Genomic DNA, 20,049 nt, shown 5'->3' on the forward strand with positions numbered 1-20,049 from the left:
AATACAATTGAACATTATTAAATTATTGAACATTATTAAATTATACATTTAATATTAAACATTAAATTATAAACATTATTTACACTTGCTTTACAGGTTTTTAACATTACTTCGAAAATGCTGCAATTTAAAGTTTGAGATGTTTTTCATCTGTTTTAGAAAGTATTTTTAGACTTTTGTTTTTTCAGAATAAAACTTGTTTTACAATCTTGAGCATGTGTTATATTTTTATTAAATGTGTTTAATTAAGCCATTGCTGCAAGTAATTTGACAGTTAACAATATTTTAGTGTACAGTTAATCACAAATTCAGTCAGCATTGTCATGACTCATTATCCCATGATGAAAGGTAAGACGGTGAAACAACGTCACGATATCAACGTTGATTCAATTTGCAAAACCGAAGCATAATTCAACATTGGTTCAACGTCGACATACAGTCTTTATTCACCCATATTGAAAGAAGAGACGGTGAAACAACATCACGAAATCAACAATGAAACAACGTCACGACATCAACGGTGAAACGTCACGATTTTCATTTTACAGTCGAATGGTGGCTAGAATGGCTCCAGGTTCAAAGGTCAATACGGAATGGATTAATCTGCGTAATTTTTTTAACGTGTTATTTTTTCTCAGATTAATTAATCGAAATTAACGCGTTAATGTCACAGCCCTAATATTTTTTAAATACACGCAGAGTGTGACGTCATATTGTGACACAAAGAATTCGTCCGCTTTACTCCTGAGCACAACTCCACCGTCAGTGTTGTGTAAGGTTGGCACTAGGCAGGTTTTTTGTCTTTATATTTCCTGTCGCTTTACAGGCTCTTTTATTGTATATGACAGTGTAAAAAGCTCAATAACCCTTTTATTTAAAGGCTTAATTTATGTCCTGTAGACCGTTCCGTTGCAGTACGATTGAAAGAAGTATCAATGATGTAAAGAAAGTGATGTGCAGTCAAATGTCCATGTGTGTGTATGTTGTTTAAACGAGTGTTCTCACCCATATGCTTATGTTTCGCAGAGTTTTGACAAGTTTTATAGACTTTACATTGTTTCTTATTCAAAAGTGGTGAACCAGCAAATATTAAAATTTGTGAGACATGTTTTGTGTAAGAAAGCTTTAACATTTAATATTAAAATGCAAGGAGGTGTGAATCATCATGAATATTGATGTGTTTCACACCTGAGAAAGACAAATACCCTCCCCTAATGGCCCTATCAGGGGCTATCAGGCCCTATCATTCTGAGCAAACTTGCACAAACAATGAGGAGATTTAAAAAAGAATGGCTTTTTGATTGTTTGGATTTATTTACAACATAACATAATCCAAAGATACACAACAAAGGACAAAAAAGCACATTATTGAACACACTGATCTAAAGACAGAGACTTGAACAATCACACACCTATGTTATACCAAAAAGACTCGGAGGATTCTCGTATGAAATGGATTTTATTTTGTAAAATGATTTTACAGACAAAATAAAAAGTAAACCCTCAACAAGCTCCGTATCAAAGTTCTTTGGCGTAGGTCCCATCCTCCGTCCAGGTTTGGAAGTTAACTGGTAGGTCCTGTCTGATGATAGAGACAGGGACGGAGTCTACCCCCAAATATAAGGAATATGAGATGTATTCCAAGCGTACCTATGAGGACTCTGGAAAGCATGCAGGAGAATTAGGCAAAATAGGGAAGACAATCTAGACAACTTCTTGTGTTAAAATTTTAACAAATTAAGGCTTATGTATCTAAGGTGCAGTATGTAAGAGACTAGAACAACGAGACAGTTTGAGTTAAGACTGTAAAATACATATTAAGCATGCTTCGAAATTTACAAGAACGTGAGATGACCTAAGACCACGTCTGGCCACAAAAGTTAAGGTGAAGATTTTGAACGAAGCCTCGATAGGCTGGAATGTTATTAAGCTGCATATATCCATGGTATGAAGATACGTATATAGAAATTTAGATATATATCAGAGGAGCCACAATAGGCCGAGATCAAGACATTGGGATGGTAACGAGCAGGAAAGCTACAATAGGCGTTGATGAACGAAGGCCGCGATTGGCCATGAAATATTTGGGCTTTAGTGTACAATCTTGGAAGCTACTTTCAATAGTGATGCCTCGATAGGCTGAGTTCATGTATCGATATTAAGTTGAAAGCTTCGATAGCATTAATGAACTAGGCCACGATTAGCCGTGAAACAATAACATAGTGATCGTGACAGCTGTATTTCAGGAGCCGCGATAGGCTTGAAATTAGTGTAGGCGATGCAGAAGCGAAATCTGTGATAGGCATTTTATAAGCAGGGGCTACGAATAACTTTGGAACGTTTTAATTATGGTATATTCATCAAAGCTACTCTTCATTAATTAGCTATGGTCTGAGTTGATGGTAACAGAACAAAATTAAGAAAGAAAGCCATGATTGGCTGCGTGTAGAGCTAAAACAGATTAACCGTGAAAAGCAGACATACGGATCGATGTATGGATCGTATTTAACCACCATCAGTCAGTAGCTAGTGAAGAAATTTACCTTGATTGTGGGTTGAGAGGGCTTGTTGAGCATTTAATAGAACAGGCGTGTCGGATCTGATGTAGGTCTTGTATGCCGTGGATGACCATCTGCCGAGCATTTGGATAGTGGAGTTGGGAACACCGCATTCGGCTGCTGTCGTTGCGGCTCTGATACAAAAGGAATGGCCAAAGATGTGGAGAAAGACCGCAGAGCATAAAGACGGAAGCTAGATGAGTTCTAAACCAGTGCTTTGTCATTGGAAGTCTGTTCGGTAGTATAAATAAAGGGGAGTTTATTGAAGTGTGAGGTCATGCTTTGAGATATCTGACCATAGAGGTATAAGAGCAATAGGAATAATTGATTTTGGATAAAGAAATATTGACACCTGATCCACAAGAATCTGCTTTCGAAATGCAATAAATAAATTGAAAAAAGTGGGAGAAAGACGTAAATCGGAAAGAGACAAGCCACGAGCTGAATTAAAATGTTTTGAAAGCATTTTAAAAACACTGCTTCTAGGAGGATGTTAACATACTCACAAAACGGACCATTACGTATGGAAGATACTAGTCTGTGCAGAAGGCTTAGTGTAATATGGAGACATTTGTCTGGAGTCTTTTAGGCAGAATTCTCTATGCCTTTGAGTAAAAGCTGAATTGTAGGCGTAGAAAAAAGGCTTGGAAAGTCAGGATTATTAAATCGTGCGTGAAATTGGATGCCAGCCAGCAATTTGCGTATTGTGGCGATCTTCAGGTAACGAGAATCAGAGCAATGAACTAAGAACGCACAAACTGTCGAGATTAAAATGTGCAATATGGGGATTCTAAACAATTATTTTTTTTTAAATGGTACACCGGGACCAAGCAGAATTGTATGATTTAAGAGTTGATGGCGCGACTCCTTGAGTGATATAAAATCTGGTAGAATTCAATAGGGTATTAAACTGAGAGCCTAATCTAAGATTATTTCGGCCAGGGTCGGGCATGGTGTTGGATTGTGGTTTGCTGCTGGGCAAAGACGTCTGAAAGCCTGCAAACGAGAGCGAGAAAGAGCATCAGCAATGACGTTAGAATGTCCTGGGATATGTATGGCTTTAAGGATGAAATTGTGTGTGACGGATTGCCAAGTTAAGCGTTGGAGTAGAGACATAATTTTTAACACCCTTTGTTTATGTTGTTTATGATATCAACTGTAGCTTGGTTGTCGCAGTACATATCGATGCATTTACGTGAGCAAGCGGTACCCCAGAGAATGCTAGCTACGATGATGGGGTATAGTTCATGAAGAGCAGTTGAGGAAGAATTTGCAATAAAGGAATAAAATGCATCTGGCTATTTTTCGGCAAACCATTGTCCTTGAAAAAAAAAACATTAGAAGGGGCTGCGTCGGTAAATAGCTTGAGTGCGACGGAGGATTCAGAATCATCGTTATAAAAAAAAGAGATACCGTTCCAATTATTAAGCAGGTGTGACCAAAACCTGAGGTCTGATCAGCACCCATCATCTAAGTGGATCGAGTCATGCAGGCTATCGACTGAATGGGCAGGCGAGAAATGAGGGAGCAACCTTGAGGGATAATTCTCATGGCGAAATTGAGATGCCCGAGTAGAGAGAGCATGTCGCGTTTTGAAACTATGCGGGCTACCAGAAAAGATTCCAGGAACAACGTAATTCTGAGAAGTTTATCGTTAGGAAGAAGTTTATCGTTTATCGAGAACGATATCGAGAAATTGAAGGGAAGTAGAAGGACCCATGGTTTTCTCGATTGAAAGGGGTACGTCTAAGTCAATGAATAATAATTTAAGCGAGTCGAGTACTGAGCTTTGCGGCGAGGGAAAATCTATTAGTAAAAAATCATAAAATCATCAAGTATATGTAGAACAAAAGGGAGCTTGCAGACATTCAACAGGATCCAACACAAGGCCTCAGATAAGCAATTAAATATATGTGCTTCTACACCCGAAAGTGAGTGTCACTGCGAAATAGAGCATGCCAATGGAATTGTTTCGATACATGGAAAAAGGAGATGAACTAAAAGGGCAGATTATATAACCTTTATTTAACTTGAGACTTGGCTATATCGAGGCTAGATCAGACTGTAGATTTTTAGCTACGTACAGTAAGAAGTGGAGAGGAGTGAACAAACGCTGACCCGAAATCCTTGAGAGAGCCCAGTAATTAAGTAGTCGACAAAAGAAGAATCAGGGTAGGAGGAAAGGTAGCTGGAGAGTGTAGCTATGTTGATAGGAGTAGAGGGGTGACCATTTAGAATTTTTTCTGAGGCGCTGCTCTTCCTCTGGACGCTGGTCTGAAGCGTCGTGGGCAGACGGATTTCGGGTGCGGGTCTCTGCAGAAGGTCAAATGGAGCGTGTGCATGATCAGCACCGTGGACAGCAGCCGACTCCCGTGTTGCGAGACCTTTGGGGCAAGCGGCTGAGTGCCCGTTCGAGCTGCAAGCCAGAGCTCATTGACCACCGGAATGACGAACCAAAAGTTCGGAGTCAGTAACAGACCAGTCCAGTCTAGTATTAAACAGTGTAGTGAAAGAAGCGGATTTAGCCGAAAAAGATTTATTATATTCGTAGAACAGCGTGTCTCTGTATCTCTGATTAAAATCTGCCAGCATAGCCAGGTAGAGATCTAATTCCTCCCTACGGTCGGGGAAAGCTTGACATAATATGTCTCTGTAGATCCCGAACACGATGACGAATTCACCAAACGACAAGTTGCATTGCAGTCTGGGATAAGAGGTTTTCAGGAAAACTACCACATCACCACAGTCAACTGCTGGCGATGGAAGCAGTAAGGCAGCCAAATTAATATCCTTGCCTAGGATTATATCTGATCTCATTTTTGGAGACACAGTGACTGCAGCAGGAGGAACGAAACGCCTACCAAAATTTTGTGCTTGAGTAGCCGTGGAGAGATTGAAGTGTGGCGTAGATGCTGACGTGGCAGCATTCAGGAATGAAGGTCGATCCGTGGATGGGACGAAGGCCGGAGCGGCGGACGTGGAGGGTCCCGCAGGCAGATCAGCCATGCCAGGAAAAATGGAGAAGGCAGAGTAGAAGTCTGAAGACGCTAATGGCATGGGTAATCCAGGCTGCTTTCGTGGCAAAAGCGGACTCAAACACTTCTAGCCTACTTTCAAATCCTTTGACCGTTTCGGTGAGACCTTGGACGGCTTTTAGAGGCTGCACGTTGGATCCTTCTGTTCTGAGATTAGGCGAAGGTGAAGGCGTTGGTGCAGAGGACTTTGAACTTTTGGCTAGAGCTGGTGGAGAAGACTTGGCGGTGCGCTTCCTGCCTGAACTTTGCTACGACACCTACAGGCAACAAAATAGGAGGGTAAGATCAGTCTTTTTATATTTGATGTCAAGCTGTGATTGGCTGTGCGAAATGATAAATTAATGACGTGGCAGTGGAGTCTTTCTGGTAAAACTTACACTTACGCTTTTATTGCCATTACTGAAACATAGTATGTACCGTATTTTCCGGACTGTAAGTCGCACTTTTTTTCATAGTTTGGCTGGTCCTGCGACTTATATATCAAAATTAATTCAGACTGAGATGAACCAAGAGAAAACATTACCGTCTACAGCCGCGAGAGGGCGCTCTAGTTGGCGGAGTTGTTCAGAAGCGACACGGATGAAGAAAATTCAATGGATTCAGTGATGTGGAATGAGATCGGAGGAGGAGCTTAGTGAACTTGTTTACTGGTAACTTGCTTGTTGGACTCGCTGGCTTATGTTAATTTAGCCTATTCAGCCTCCCAGGTATATGTTCTTTATGCTATTGCGTAGCTGAATAACTGTTAATGTGTTACGTTAACACACCAGACACCTATTCAGCCTGTTATTCTGTGTGCTACTGTGTAGTTGAATAACTTGCCTTTCCAGATTAAATGCCTGTTCTTGGTCTTGGATTTTGTGAAATAAATTTCTAAATAAATGCGACTTATAGTCCAGTGCGACATATATATGTTTTTTTCCTCTTCATGACGCATTTTTTGACTGATGCGACTTATACTCCAGAGCGACTTATAGTCCGGAAAATACGGTACCTTTCATTTCCAAGGTGTTTGATTTTTAATTTTACCATGTTCATGTACAGAGACTTACAAGTCAGCAGGACTCATCAGTGGCATCTGGTCCCTGTGAAAAAAAGAAAAAGAAAAAGAAAAAAACCCAACTGTGAACATACTGATATCAAGAGAAACTATAGGGCTGCACAGTTTTGGGAATACATTTTTAGATATTTCTGGTTAAAATTGCGATTTAAAATTTACAATACATATATGTATGTAATTAATACTAGGTTTGTTGTGCCTTGTAGGCATATACATGTAGGGCTACATAAAATAATAATAATAATAATAATAATAACAATAGCCTATAGCAGGCGGCCTATAAATTGTTAAAAAGGAACACTTCAGTAACTAGAGAAAAATATATGGATTATCATATTACTTCAAATGTTTCCATTCGTTATGACGTTATGAAATGAGATTGGAGTAAAAACATGAAGCCTAATGTTTGGCGCTTTTTGCTTTTCAAACGCACAGCGCGAGTGACTCAAATTCACAGCGTGTGCAGAGACCATTTACTGAAGCGATCAAGCCGCTCCAAACTATGAAACATTATTTATACCACATTATTCATATCTACTGTACGTTTGAGCAGATATCCACAAACACAGTATTTAACAGTAAACACGGGTCTAAATATTATAATATTCACCATATTAGAGTAAACACTCATACTAGCCTTCTTTTAGCCTACATCATGCTGTGTTTTATTATCGAACATAAAAACATCCTTCTGTCATACATGTTTATGCAACAATAACATGCTTACTAGTATGAGTGGAAATGTCTTACCTTAAAAATCTTTTTCATCTTCAAATCGCATTCTTCTAATTCTTCTGAGGTAAATCCAAGGTAAACAGCACAGCACAAACACAACGTGTCTTCCAAACTCGATGAAAAGTACTGAAGTCTCTAATCCTTTGTTTTAGAGGTGATGGGGCATTTACAGGTCTGTGTTCCTTCACGTGGACTATTTGCATGTCAATTCCTCTTGCGCGCGTGGGTGTAATCACACTAGAGCTAATGAGGACGCATTTGAGAAACTGTACATGTCGTTGCTTTCATACGAATTACAGAGAATATTTGTTTTTGATATAATTTACATCATTTAAAAATAGAGACTTGAAGCTTTGTAAAGACATATGTCTCATGTCAGTGTGGCAAGCATTCGATGAGTTACAGATCATTTTCTGTCACGTTTCAGAATGAACTTCACATTGAGAGAGACGGCAGAACGCGTGTAACGAGGTTAAAAAGAGTATTTAATTTAAAGAGTTTTGATGTGTGATTTTCATAAAATAAGCTTTTAGTTATATCCATTGGAGTTCGAAGGCTCCCCTCCTGTGGCTATTAATGGTACTGCAGACAGTGTATTTTGTCGCTCTTCTCTTGCCGTACTGCAGCAGATTCGAGTGTCGCTGCTATGGATATGTATGATTTTTCACGCTCTAACTCATTAACAAATTAATTGTAATAATAATATGTTTTAAGTGAATCTTTTCGATGCAATTTCTTTCATACATGTATTTGAACGTATATTTAATCCATTTAATGCTTTAACACGATTGTTGAGGTTGTTATAATATGTATTGAATTTCCACGTGTCACACGAGTGTGAACGAGTTCATTTCGAGCGGTTATTGTCTCTGTCTTAACATTCTGACAATTATTTGAATTATGAGTTGAGTGAATGTGTAATTTCTATTTTTCTAGTCTTGAATGTCTGCAGTAATTTATCTTCAGCCAAAGTGATTTGTGCCATTTTATTTTCAAAAAGGTATGTTGCTTTCGTGTTTATTTAGTTATAAATGTTAACAATTTATGTTTTCCTGTTATTGTAGACAAATTATTGTCCTGTATGAGTACACTGTATTATTAATTACAGGGTTATTGTTACAGTTTTCATGTATACTGTTATATGTTTAATATGAATCATATGAGTTTGGCTGTATGGCAGCAGATTCGAGTGTCGCTGCTGTGGTCTTGAATGTCTGCAGTAATTTATCTTCAGCCAAAGTGATTTGTGCCATTTTATTTTCAAAAAGATAAAGGCAAGCACAAAGAAGCCCGCGTGTGAGTGTGTCTTTCCAGATTCGTTACACGCGCATCATGTTTATTTTCTTTACTTTACGAAAAACACAACATTTTGTTTTTATTATGAGTGTACACAAATAAAAGAAGACATTTAACAGTTTTGAATGATGTATAACACTTTTATACATAATCTTATCTCTTTAGCACTGATAAAAAAAAAAGCGAGCTGGTCTCTCTGGAGTGACCGCCAACCCCAGGGGGTTAAATAGAATCAAATCAAATATTTAGATAAATTATAAATGACCAATATCCATTGGTATTACAACCTGAATTCGATGTCAAGATAAAATTGACTCAGATAAAAGTGTAATTGAAATAAAATCACTTTGCATACTGAAAAGACAGAACACACAGAAACCTTCAGCCACACCATTGGACACCGTCGTTGGGTCAATTGGGTGGACCTTACAGAACAGACTGTCTGTCCTGTAATATTGTACATATTGACTGAGACAAATGTTGACAGACCTGTATGAGATGGAGATGATCGTCAGTGTGTGAGAGCTGTTCCAGCTCAGTGTTTCTCCTCTTCAGTTCAGTGATTTCCTGATGCAGCTCTTTAATGAGATCTTCAGCCTGTTTCTCTGCTGCTTTCTGCTGTTCCTCCATCAGCTTCAGCAGCTCAGACTCACATATCTAAATAGAGAATCAGATCAGTGAAGATCTTAACACAGGAGGATTTCTATTCCTCTGTGTTTCTCTGATGAATAAGAACAGTTCTATTTGTTAATCTATTCCGAATATACATATTATTTAAAGGGACAGTTCACCCCAAAATGAAAATTCTATCATCTTTAATTAAAGGTGCTCTAAGTCATGTAACGCGTTTTTTAGGCCCAAACATTTTTTGTCACATACAGCAAACATCTCCTCACTATCCACTAGCTGCCTGTCCCCTGAACACACTGTAAAAAAACGCGGTCTCTCTAGACACCACAGGCTCCACAAACGGCAACAAAAACAAACTGTGAAAACCCGCACCACGAAACATAACAAACAGTGTTCCAGCCAATAACCGACAAGAAGTGTTGGAGGGTGGGGTTTGGGGGGTTAGTGCGCGTGCACATGAGGTGGGTGTGGAGGAGAGAGAAGCATGAAGAGGGAAGTTTGAATTATGGCCGACACACGACCAAAGAGACGACGTTCCGATGAACAGAACAACTTGCAAAGAAGAGGGACGAGGATAAGGAACGCGCGAAGTCCCGAATTTACATCGGGAAAACCTTTGAAAGGTGGCGAGAACTCCGCCGGCAGAAGGGATTAGCTACTATTCGACATTCAGTTGCTCTGTTTTTGCAGAACAGGTAAATCCACTTTTCTTTCTAAACTGACGTTCATGTTCGCCAAACCAACACAAGGATGTAATTAGCTAGAACTATGCAGGGAGGGAGGAGACGGGATGAGGAGGAGGGAGGGTCTAGCCAGCCTCCATTTTGTTTGACAACAATTCGAATGTCAACAAGAAGTAACGTCTCCCGACATCGACATTTTTCCCCCCAAACCAGTTCAGCGGAAATCCCACCCTGCAGAAATTCTAAAGATTTCATTGGCCATGTCAATCACTGTACTGATTGCCTACACCAAACACTGATATCTAAACCTACCCATCACTGTAACTTTAACCAATGAAATTAGCTGCAGGGCGGGATTTCCGCTGAACTGTTTTTTTTGTTTTTTTGTGTGTGTGTGTGGGGTGGGGGGGGGGGGTCACGCATTTGGAGCAATATGAGGGTTACTAGATGATGGCAGAACTTACAATTTATTTCAACGACTTAATTAATTAGATTCAAATATTATGATGCATATAATTTTTTTTAATTATATTTTTTGATACGATAGTTAGAGAGTGAACAGAAAGTGAAATGGGAGAGGGGGAAATGACCATGAGTCAGGATATGAACTCGGGTTGATCGAAGCATAAACCTTTCTCAGCTCTACTGAGTTCTGGATCTCTTGAATCTTCTTCATTCTGTCCTGGATCATCTGATGAACATCTATCTGTGTCTGAACCAGCTGATTCTACATACAGAGAAAAACACAGACACATTTATCACTGAATATAGCTTTCCATCTTCTGACAGACTTAATTATTTTTACAAACCATTTAAAGATCGAATGAATTCAAAATTATAGTTTTGAATCTTTTAGTACATGTCTGACAGTTTTGAGGGAAACAAAATACAGCTTTTTTACAGCTTTTATCAGATGTAATGAAAGACTATTGGATTTAGCTGTTTAAAAAAAGGGACACATGTTCTTCAACATGTCAAGACACAGGAAAGAAAAGGTTTAGGTTACTAATGTAACCCCCATTCCCTGAAGGAAAGAATGGAGACGTGACCTTGGACTGAACTGATGTATTGGAATCTCGCCTGAGAGCCCAGTCACCTTTGAGTGGTAACAGAACAAGCCATGGTGAGTGAGATTTGCATTGCAAGCCACTCCCTGCTTCTCCCTGGTATATAAGGCAGCGTGCAAACTCTCACATTAAGTTTTCTGCTGAGGGGCCAGCCGTTTCAGCAGAGGTACAGGCGTTGTGGTGACAGGACGTAAGGGAACGGGGGTTACATTAGTAATAATAATCAGTTACGGTATGTTCTACATACATCCGACTGAAGAGCTGCCCTGAGTAAGCCGCTTAGTCCCCCTGCAAGAAAGGACAGGGCATTGCACAGAGAATGTCAATCACCGGTGTTCCTTCTGACCCTATACAGTGAGACTACTTGATAACACATAGTGTTACACATATAGACTGACCATTAGGGCAGTGCTACATATGGAAGATCTCTGTGGTGAATCCCACATTGTTCAGAGAGTCAATACCATTACAGAGATGGCAGAGTGGACTCTGCTGAGTGAAAGACACTGGCTCGTCAACAGGGAAGCCATACTGTGGAAGAATACACATATGGGATCCCCTAAGAGAGGAATCACAACATATAGGCAATTAGTCTAGTACAGCGGCTGACCAACCGGGCATACAGACAAGAACCAAACCTGGCATCAGATAATTCCGCCGCATCTGACTGCAGAGGATGCTGGAGGAACTACACCAGGCCTGTCCTCAGAGGGGAATGTTTGTCTCAAATCTATTTGTACCCAACACACGGGAAGAAACTGGCTCCATTTAGGTGTTGTCCAGTCTGCAGCTCTGCATATGTCTGCCAGAGAGGTTCCGTGCACCAACACCTAGGAGGCAACACTCTGAGTTATGTGAACTCTCACGCCAGGGAGGCACGGATCGCCTTGGGATTGGTAAGTCAAGACATTGTCAATTCACTTTCCAGTGGGCCAACCTCTGTTTGAAGACAGCCTTTCCATTCTGTTTCCATTACAGACTAAGAGGTGTTCTAAGGTTCTGAAACTCTGTGTGTGGTCCATGTACAAAGGCAAGGGCATCAAACAAAGGACACAGGACACAGCAATGCAAGGGCTGGCTCTGCCTCCTCCAGGGGCAGTGCTTGCAAGTCTACCACCTGGTCTCTGAAAGGAGTGGTGGGAACTGTAGGCACGTTTCCAGGACAGGGTCTCCACAGTTCCCGTGAAGGAGAGGCTGGAGATGCGTGAGAAGGCATTGTGTCCTCGAACCGCAGACAGTAGCAGCATCCCGCCGGGGCAGCATGTATTTGATCGCCTTCGTCTGCTTCTGTAATGTCGAGAACTGCTGGGCAAAGTTCTCAACAGCATCGCCGAAGAGGCTGGCCTGGGAAATGGGGGAGTTGAGAAAGTGAACTTTGTCGACTTTCTTCACCTCAACCAGTTTCAGCCAGAGATGGCGTTCATGGACCACTAGCATGGACATCGTCTGCCCAAGAGACCATGCAGTGAATTTCGCCGCTGTCCACAGCTCCTGCATCAACTCTGGGTCAAAACTACCCTTGTGCATCTCTTTTATTGCTTTGAGCTCATATACCTGCAGGAGGGCTACAGCGTGCAGGGCAGAGACAGCCTGTCCAGCGGCGCTGTAAACCTTGGCCGCGAGTGCAGCCGGGAACTTAAATGGCCTTGGATGGGAGACATGGACGATCCTGTCAGCCTTCAGTCCAAACCGTCTTGCAGGGCATCTTCCCTGCGAGAAGAACACCAATCAACAAAGGAGCTCCACTTCAAAGCATAAGTGCACCTTGTAGAGGAGTCTATAGCTGAAGTGATAGTGCAAACTACAGCTGGAGGTAGGCCACTTGAGTCCTCCGCGTCCTGTCCAGAGACCACACCTGAAGGTTCCAGAGGTCTGGACGCTGGTGCCCCATCCCTGAGAAAGCAGCGCCTTCCTCAGGAGGATCCGCCAGGGAGGGCATGTCATGAGAAGCATGAGTTCTGGGAACCAGGTCTGGGTGGACCAGTAAGGCGCAACCGTCAAGACCTTCTCCTCATCCTCCCTGACCTTGCACAGTGTCTGTGCGAGCAGGCGGAGGAGGCAGTGGAACGGTTTCTGGCAGAAAAAGGTGCCTTCCACAACTTAGTGACCTCCTTGTGCTCTTCCAGGAAGAAAGGGATCGGAGTGAGAAGCTGAAGTTCACCATGCACCGCCTCTAGAAACCAGTTATGGGAAGTTATGGTCCCCCATGGGAAGGACTAGCAACCGCAGCCGGAAGCTCCACAGCCTGCACTGTGAAAGATGAGTGTAAGGCAGGATGTAAGGCATTCACCCGGCAGGAGAGCTACTGCTGTAATCCTCAAATCACACTGTATATTAACCCTCTGGGATCTGAGGTGTTTTTGGGGTCCTTGAGATGTTCTGACATGCCCTGACATTTGTGCTTTTTTCAGTTGCTTATAAACATATTAATGGCAAAGGTGTAATTACACTCTATTTAGCACAAACAGGGCTACCATAATATGTGAGCAACATGTATGTACATGTTTTCATTTTTGAGAGAATAATGTTTATGCATGGTTATTGAAAAAACTAAAAACTAAAGTTTCTGAAATAAGGCCACAAAACACATACTAAATATGTGTCAATAAGACTTTTGACTAATGGATGTCGTCGCCTACAGTTTTTTCTTCAAAATGATGTGAAAATCATCCTGCCTAATCATTCACATAACACAATACATTGATTTAAATTTTGTGAAACACTTTTAGTTTGGAAAGGCAATATTCGGATGGGCGTCAACAATCCAACACCATCATGCATATTAAGTGGTTCACACCTGAGAAGTTCACACCCATAATGAGCCTTTCAGGAAGGAATGCAAGGACTATATACATAGTCATATATATATAATTGGTTCACAGTTGGAAACACAGTTGTTGTTGTTGTTTTTTTTTCACAAATTGTGCATGCAAATTGTATAATATCCAAGGTAAACATTTCTAGTAATTGTGCAATTAATTCTCATGCTGTATTTTCAGAAAGTTTTGGAATATATTCTCTACCCAAATGTGTCACTAATAAAACACAATAAAAATTATTTAAAGAGAAGGTTTATATTGACCTTTTAAGTTTTTGTTTACATCTATCTTTGTATATATTGTAGCTATTTTATTAAAAAGGTTATACAATTACAACAATTACAATTTTAACAATATTTCCAGTGTAATCTTTCTTTGTAAAAATACATTTTATCATACGTATTTCAAAGTTAAGGATTCATTAGTTTGAATATCGCCTATTGGAACAAACACAACATCTTAGTTGATTATTTTTGACAAAACATATATATATATTTAACACCATCCATCCATCCATCCATCCGATTTTTGTAGTCGATTTTTACTCATCTTAGTATAGCAATAGAGTTTGCTAAAAGCTTTTCATTCATTCACACACAGAAACGCGATTCATTTTGAAACAGTATTTGTGCCAGCTGTAGCTACATAACAGCGTGCATCTGTGCATTCATTCATTCACGCACAGAAACGCGATTCATATTTAAACAGTCTTTTTGCGTGTACAGACACTTGCGATTAGAACAAAGCATAGAACTGACCTATTCCTCACCCGAGTCTGTTGCTCCTCGAAAAGAAACTTCCAGCACTTCTGAGGTAAATTTTCCAGGATTATTATCAACATAGTATTTGTTACAGGAGAGGCTTCCTCTCCGCCTCCTCTAGGTCACCAGAGGGAGCTCTCACCAGAATATTGACTGTTGCTATTCGGACTACAAATCCCATAGGCCCTCATACCTGGGACTGATTACACACACACCTGCAACTCATTTCACAAACATTATTTAAGCAGTCAACACACACACCACCATTGCGAAGTCTTGATTTGCTGTGGTGATCATTTCTGAGCGTTTTCTACTGTGGATTATTTTCTGTGTTTGATCTTGGACTGTTTCTCGTTGTTGGATTCCTTGCCGCCCGCCTCGACCTTTTGCCTGTCTTTTGGATTACGATTGTCAGCTGCCTGCCCAGACCTCTTGCCTGTCCTTTCTTCTATGAATGTTTGCTGCCTGTCTCGACCTTGCTTGTACCTGTTTTCGACTCTGTATTAATAAAGTTGCAGATGGATCCTCAATCCGGTGACTCCTCATTACAGAAGACTTCGCCACTAAGCGATCCAGCAGCCATCACGCAATTGTCATCTGAACTATCAGCTCAAGGCCACCAACTCGCAGTACATCAGCACCAACTCGCTCATCTAACCTCTTTGACTGAAGAACTCGTTAAAGCACTACAAGGGCTACGTATGACACCCGCGGAGGGCGCGGCGGCTCCGTCACCTCCTTCCGCTGAAAGCATTCCCACTCCTTCCACCAGTGTGAACCCACGTCTTGCATTCCCCGAAAAATTTGACGGAGACCCAGCGAAATGCAAAGGATTCCTGTTACAATGCTCTCTGTTTGTAAACCAGCAACCTACCTTGTACCCAGCAGATTCGGGCAAGATATCTTTTGTTTGCTCATTGCTAACCGGAAGGGCATTAGACTGGGCTACCGCAGTATGGAGAGATGACGGAACCGCTTTCCCTTCCTTCAATGTATTTCTTCAGCGCTTCAGAGAAGTATTTGAACATCCGGTTGGAGGTAAAAGTGCTGGTGATCAGTTGCTCGCTCTTAGTCAGGGGAGAGGAACGGCGGCAGAATATGCATTGTCATTTCGCACTCTTGCGGCACAAACCAACTGGGGAGAAGATCCGTTAAAACTGCTGTTCAGAAAGGGGTTAAATCTGGAACTCCAAGCTGAATTAGCGTGCCGCGATGAGGGAAGATCACTTAATGAGTTCATTGAACTAACAATTCAAATTGACAATTTAATTCGCTCACGTCGTCCTGCTCGCAACCTGTTCACTGAGACACAAGCACCCCCTCCAGAACCAATGCAGCTTGGTTACACTCATTTAACCCCTGAGGAAAGGGAGCGGCGAATTCAACACCATCTATGCTTGTACTGTGGCCAAGCCGGACATCTGAAGACATCATGCCCCATTCGCCCCAATTCTTCTAGCTCCAAAGCGGTGAGTGAGAGCGGACAGTTAAATTATTCCTCTTCATGTGTTAAAACCCCAGTGAATATAACGGTTCAAGATAGAACTATCTCCACGTTTGCCTTGTTAGACTCAGGTGCTGCTGGCAACTTTATGTCACGTGAATTTGCCCAACAACATAAACTCACTCTAACACGATGTAACTCTTGTCTGGCAGTGGAGGCGCTAGATGGTCGTCCCATTGGAGAGGGGAGGATAACATACATCACCGAGGAGGTCTGCATGCAGGTTGGAGTTTTACACAGAGAGGCTATTAGATTCTATATAATTCATTCCCCTCACAATTCCATTATTCTTGGTCTGCCATGGTTGCGTCAACACAATCCTCATATTTCCTGGAAGGAAGAACAAATCATCCAGTGGGATCCTGCCTGCCATGAACATTGTCTCACCCGCATTAATCCATTGCCGATGCACGAAATGGAAATTAATAAACAGACTCCTGTACTTCAGGGCTTGCCTGCCGAATACTCCGATTTAAGTGAAGCATTCAGTAAAACTAAAGCATCACAATTGCCACCTCATCGTTCCAGTGACTGTGCCATTGATCTGTTACCTGGTGCAACTACCCCTAGGGGAAGAATATTTCCATTGTCACAACCCGAATCAGAATCCATGAAATCTTACATCAAGGAAGAACTGGCTAAAGGCTTCATCAGACCCTCTACATCCCCAGCATCAGCTGGGTTCTTCTTCGTCAAGAAAAAAGATGGTGGTTTGAGACCTTGCATTGATTATCGTGGCCTTAACGACATCACCATTAAATTTCGATATCCCTTGCCATTGGTTCCTACTGCACTCGAACAACTCCGTCAAGCTAGATACTTCACTAAACTCGACCTGCGCAGCGCATATAATCTAATCCGTATTAGAGAAGGAGACGAGTGGAAAACGGCTTTTTCAACATCCTCAGGGCACTACGAATATTTGGTCATGCCATTCGGCCTGGCAAATAGTCCTTCTGTGTTCCAGTCATTCATCAATGATGTCTTCCGTGACATGCTCGACAGATGGGTAATAGTGTACATAGATGATATCCTGATTTACTCCAATTCTCTAGAAGAACACATCCAGCATGTAAGATCAGTACTCCAACGCCTAATCCAGCATCAACTGTACGCCAAGGCAGAGAAATGCGAATTCCACCAAACAGCAACAACCTTCCTGGGATACATCATCAGTCGAGAGGGAGTTGCAATGGATGAGAACAAGGTAAAATCAGTGCTCGACTGGCCTCAACCACGCACAGTGAAGGAACTGCAGAGATTTCTTGGATTTGCCAACTTCTATAGAAGATTCATAAGAGATTTCAGCACGATCGCTGCTCCGCTAACTGCCATGACCAAACGCTCCACGTCACGCCTTTCCTGGTCACCTGATGCTCAGCAAGCATTCAAGGATCTCAAGACACGCTTCACCTCTGCGCCCATTCTCCATCATCCTGATCCAGATCTTCCGTTTATCGTGGAGGTGGATGCCTCCAACACAGGCATAGGGGCCATACTCTCTCAACGCCATGGATCCCCAGCAAAGATGTTTCCATGCGCCTTCTTTTCCAGGAAATTATCCGCTGCAGAGAGAAACTATGATGTCGGCAATCGTGAACTCTTGGCCATGAAAGCCGCCCTAGAAGAATGGCGACACTGGTTAGAGGGGGCACAGCATCCATTTACAGTAATCACTGATCACAAGAATCTGGAATATCTACGTTCAGCTAAACGACTAAATCCTCGTCAAGCAAGGTGGGCCATGTTTTTCACTCGCTTCAATTTCATTGTCACCTACAGACCTGGTTCCAAGAATACCAAAGCTGATGCACTGTCACGACAACTTGAAGATCCAGTTCATTATAACCCTGACGAGAACATTATCCCCGAAACACTGCTCGTTGCTCCAGTTCAGTGGGACATCATGACAGAGATTAACCAACACAACACCCAAAATCCTCCACCATCAAACTGCCCACACAATCTCACCTTTGTCCCCGAACAACTAAGGGAGAGACTCCTTCAGCAGGTCCACTCGACTCCAAGCTCAGGGCATCCTGGAATCACAGCAACGCATCATCTCCTCACTAACCGGTTTTGGTGGCCCACAATGTCTACAGACACCACAACCTTTGTAAAGAACTGTACCATATGTAACACATCCAAAAGCCCTCGACAATTACCCGCTGGTCTACTTCAACCCCTGCCGATTCCTCAGCGTCCCTGGTCCCACATCGCCATTGATTTTGTGACTGACCTCCCCAACTCCCAGGGCAACACCACAATCCTGACGGTTATTGACCGTTTCTCCAAAGCTTGTCGTCTCATTCCTTTGCCTAAACTTCCCACTGCTTTTGAAACAGCCGAGGTACTATGCAACTACATCTTCCGCTTCTATGGATTACCTGAGGACATTGTGTCAGACAGAGGTCCACAGTTTACCTCCAGAGTATGGTCAGCTTTCTTTAAACAGCTCAACGTGAACATCAGTCTCACCTCTGGTTATCATCCACAGTCCAACGGGCAAACTGAACGATTAAATCAAGAACTCACCCGTTTTCTCAGGTCATATTGCCAACACAACCAATCTGATTGGAGTAGATACTTAATGTGGGCAGAATACGCACAAAATTCACTGCAGAAACCTGCCACGGGGATGACCCCCTTCAAATGCATCTTGGGCTACCAACCACCCTTGTTTCCTTGGTCCGGTGAACCATCCGATCTACCATCTGTCACTGACTGGCTTCAGCATAGCGAGGAAGTCTGGAACCGAGCACACACTCATCTACTTCATGCAGTACACAGACAAGAACAACAGGCCAATCGTCACCGCCGTCCAGGTCCAGAGTACACTCCAGGGCAATGGGTTTGGCTTTCCACAAGGGACCTCCGCCTTAGACACCCATGCAGAAAACTCAGTCCTAGGTATGTGGGTCCTTTCAAAATTCTTAGACAAATTACTCCAGTTTCATTTCGTTTAGAGTTACCTGCTAACTATCGTATCTCTCCCACATTTCATGTTTCGCTGCTTAAACCCGCTGGTGTTCCGGGAGGAGAGTCGGAGAGCAGAGCCGAGGGTCAGGCCCCCCCGCCTATCCTGGTTGAAGGCGAGGAGGCGTACCAAGTTCGTGAGTTACTCGACTCCAGACGCCGGGGCGCTACTCTACAGTACCTGGTGGATTGGGAGGGGTACGGTCCGGAAGAGCGATCCTGGGTCAACATGGATGATATCCTCGACCCTACCCTCACAGAGGAGTTCCATAGGATGCACCCGGAAAAACCGGCCCCTCGACCGCGTGGAAGACCCCGGCGTCGTCTGCCTCCTCGCGTCAGGAGCCGCTCGCAGGGGGGGGGCTCTGTTACAGGAGAGGCTTCCTCTCCGCCTCCTCTAGGTCACCAGAGGGAGCTCTCACCAGAATATTGACTGTTGCTATTCGGACTACAAATCCCATAGGCCCTCATACCTGGGACTGATTACACACACACCTGCAACTCATTTCACAAACATTATTTAAGCAGTCAACACACACACCACCATTGCGAAGTCTTGATTTGCTGTGGTGATCATTTCTGAGCGTTTTCTACTGTGGATTATTTTCTGTGTTTGATCTTGGACTGTTTCTCGTTGTTGGATTCCTTGCCGCCCGCCTCGACCTTTTGCCTGTCTTTTGGATTACGATTGTCAGCTGCCTGCCCAGACCTCTTGCCTGTCCTTTCTTCTATGAATGTTTGCTGCCTGTCTCGACCTTGCTTGTACCTGTTTTCGACTCTGTATTAATAAAGTTGCAGATGGATCCTCAATCCGGTGACTCCTCATTACAGTATTATTCCTCACAGCGTCGTAAAGTACATGTAATGAGTCTGAAAGTGAACTTGCGGTGTGTGTTATCCAGCTGATGTGGGCGTTTCACAGGAT

The 20,049-nt window shown here is 42.5% G+C and overlaps 2 protein-coding genes across 2 annotated transcripts in view; both read right to left on the reverse strand.

Annotated features, from left to right (window-relative positions):
• LOC311072998 (E3 ubiquitin-protein ligase TRIM39-like) overlaps positions 1–20,049 on the reverse strand; it is a 161,064-nt gene that overhangs the window by 135,707 nt on the left and 5,308 nt on the right. The gene's annotated exons all lie outside the window — the stretch shown is intronic.
• Positions 1–20,049, reverse strand: part of LOC311073184 (E3 ubiquitin-protein ligase TRIM39-like) — a 44,469-nt gene that overhangs the window by 9,514 nt on the left and 14,906 nt on the right. The window contains exons 8-9 of the mRNA XM_084098664.1: positions 10,629–10,724; positions 9,174–9,341 (exon numbers count right to left, since the gene is read on the reverse strand). Of these exons, the coding sequence (XP_083954790.1) occupies positions 9,174–9,341; positions 10,629–10,724 (264 nt within the window). The remainder of the gene's footprint in view (positions 1–9,173; positions 9,342–10,628; positions 10,725–20,049) is intronic.

This window comes from Abramis brama, assembly GCF_963993115.1.
Source record: "Abramis brama genome assembly, chromosome: 22".
NCBI classification, from domain to species: Eukaryota; Metazoa; Chordata; class Actinopteri; order Cypriniformes; family Leuciscidae; genus Abramis; species Abramis brama.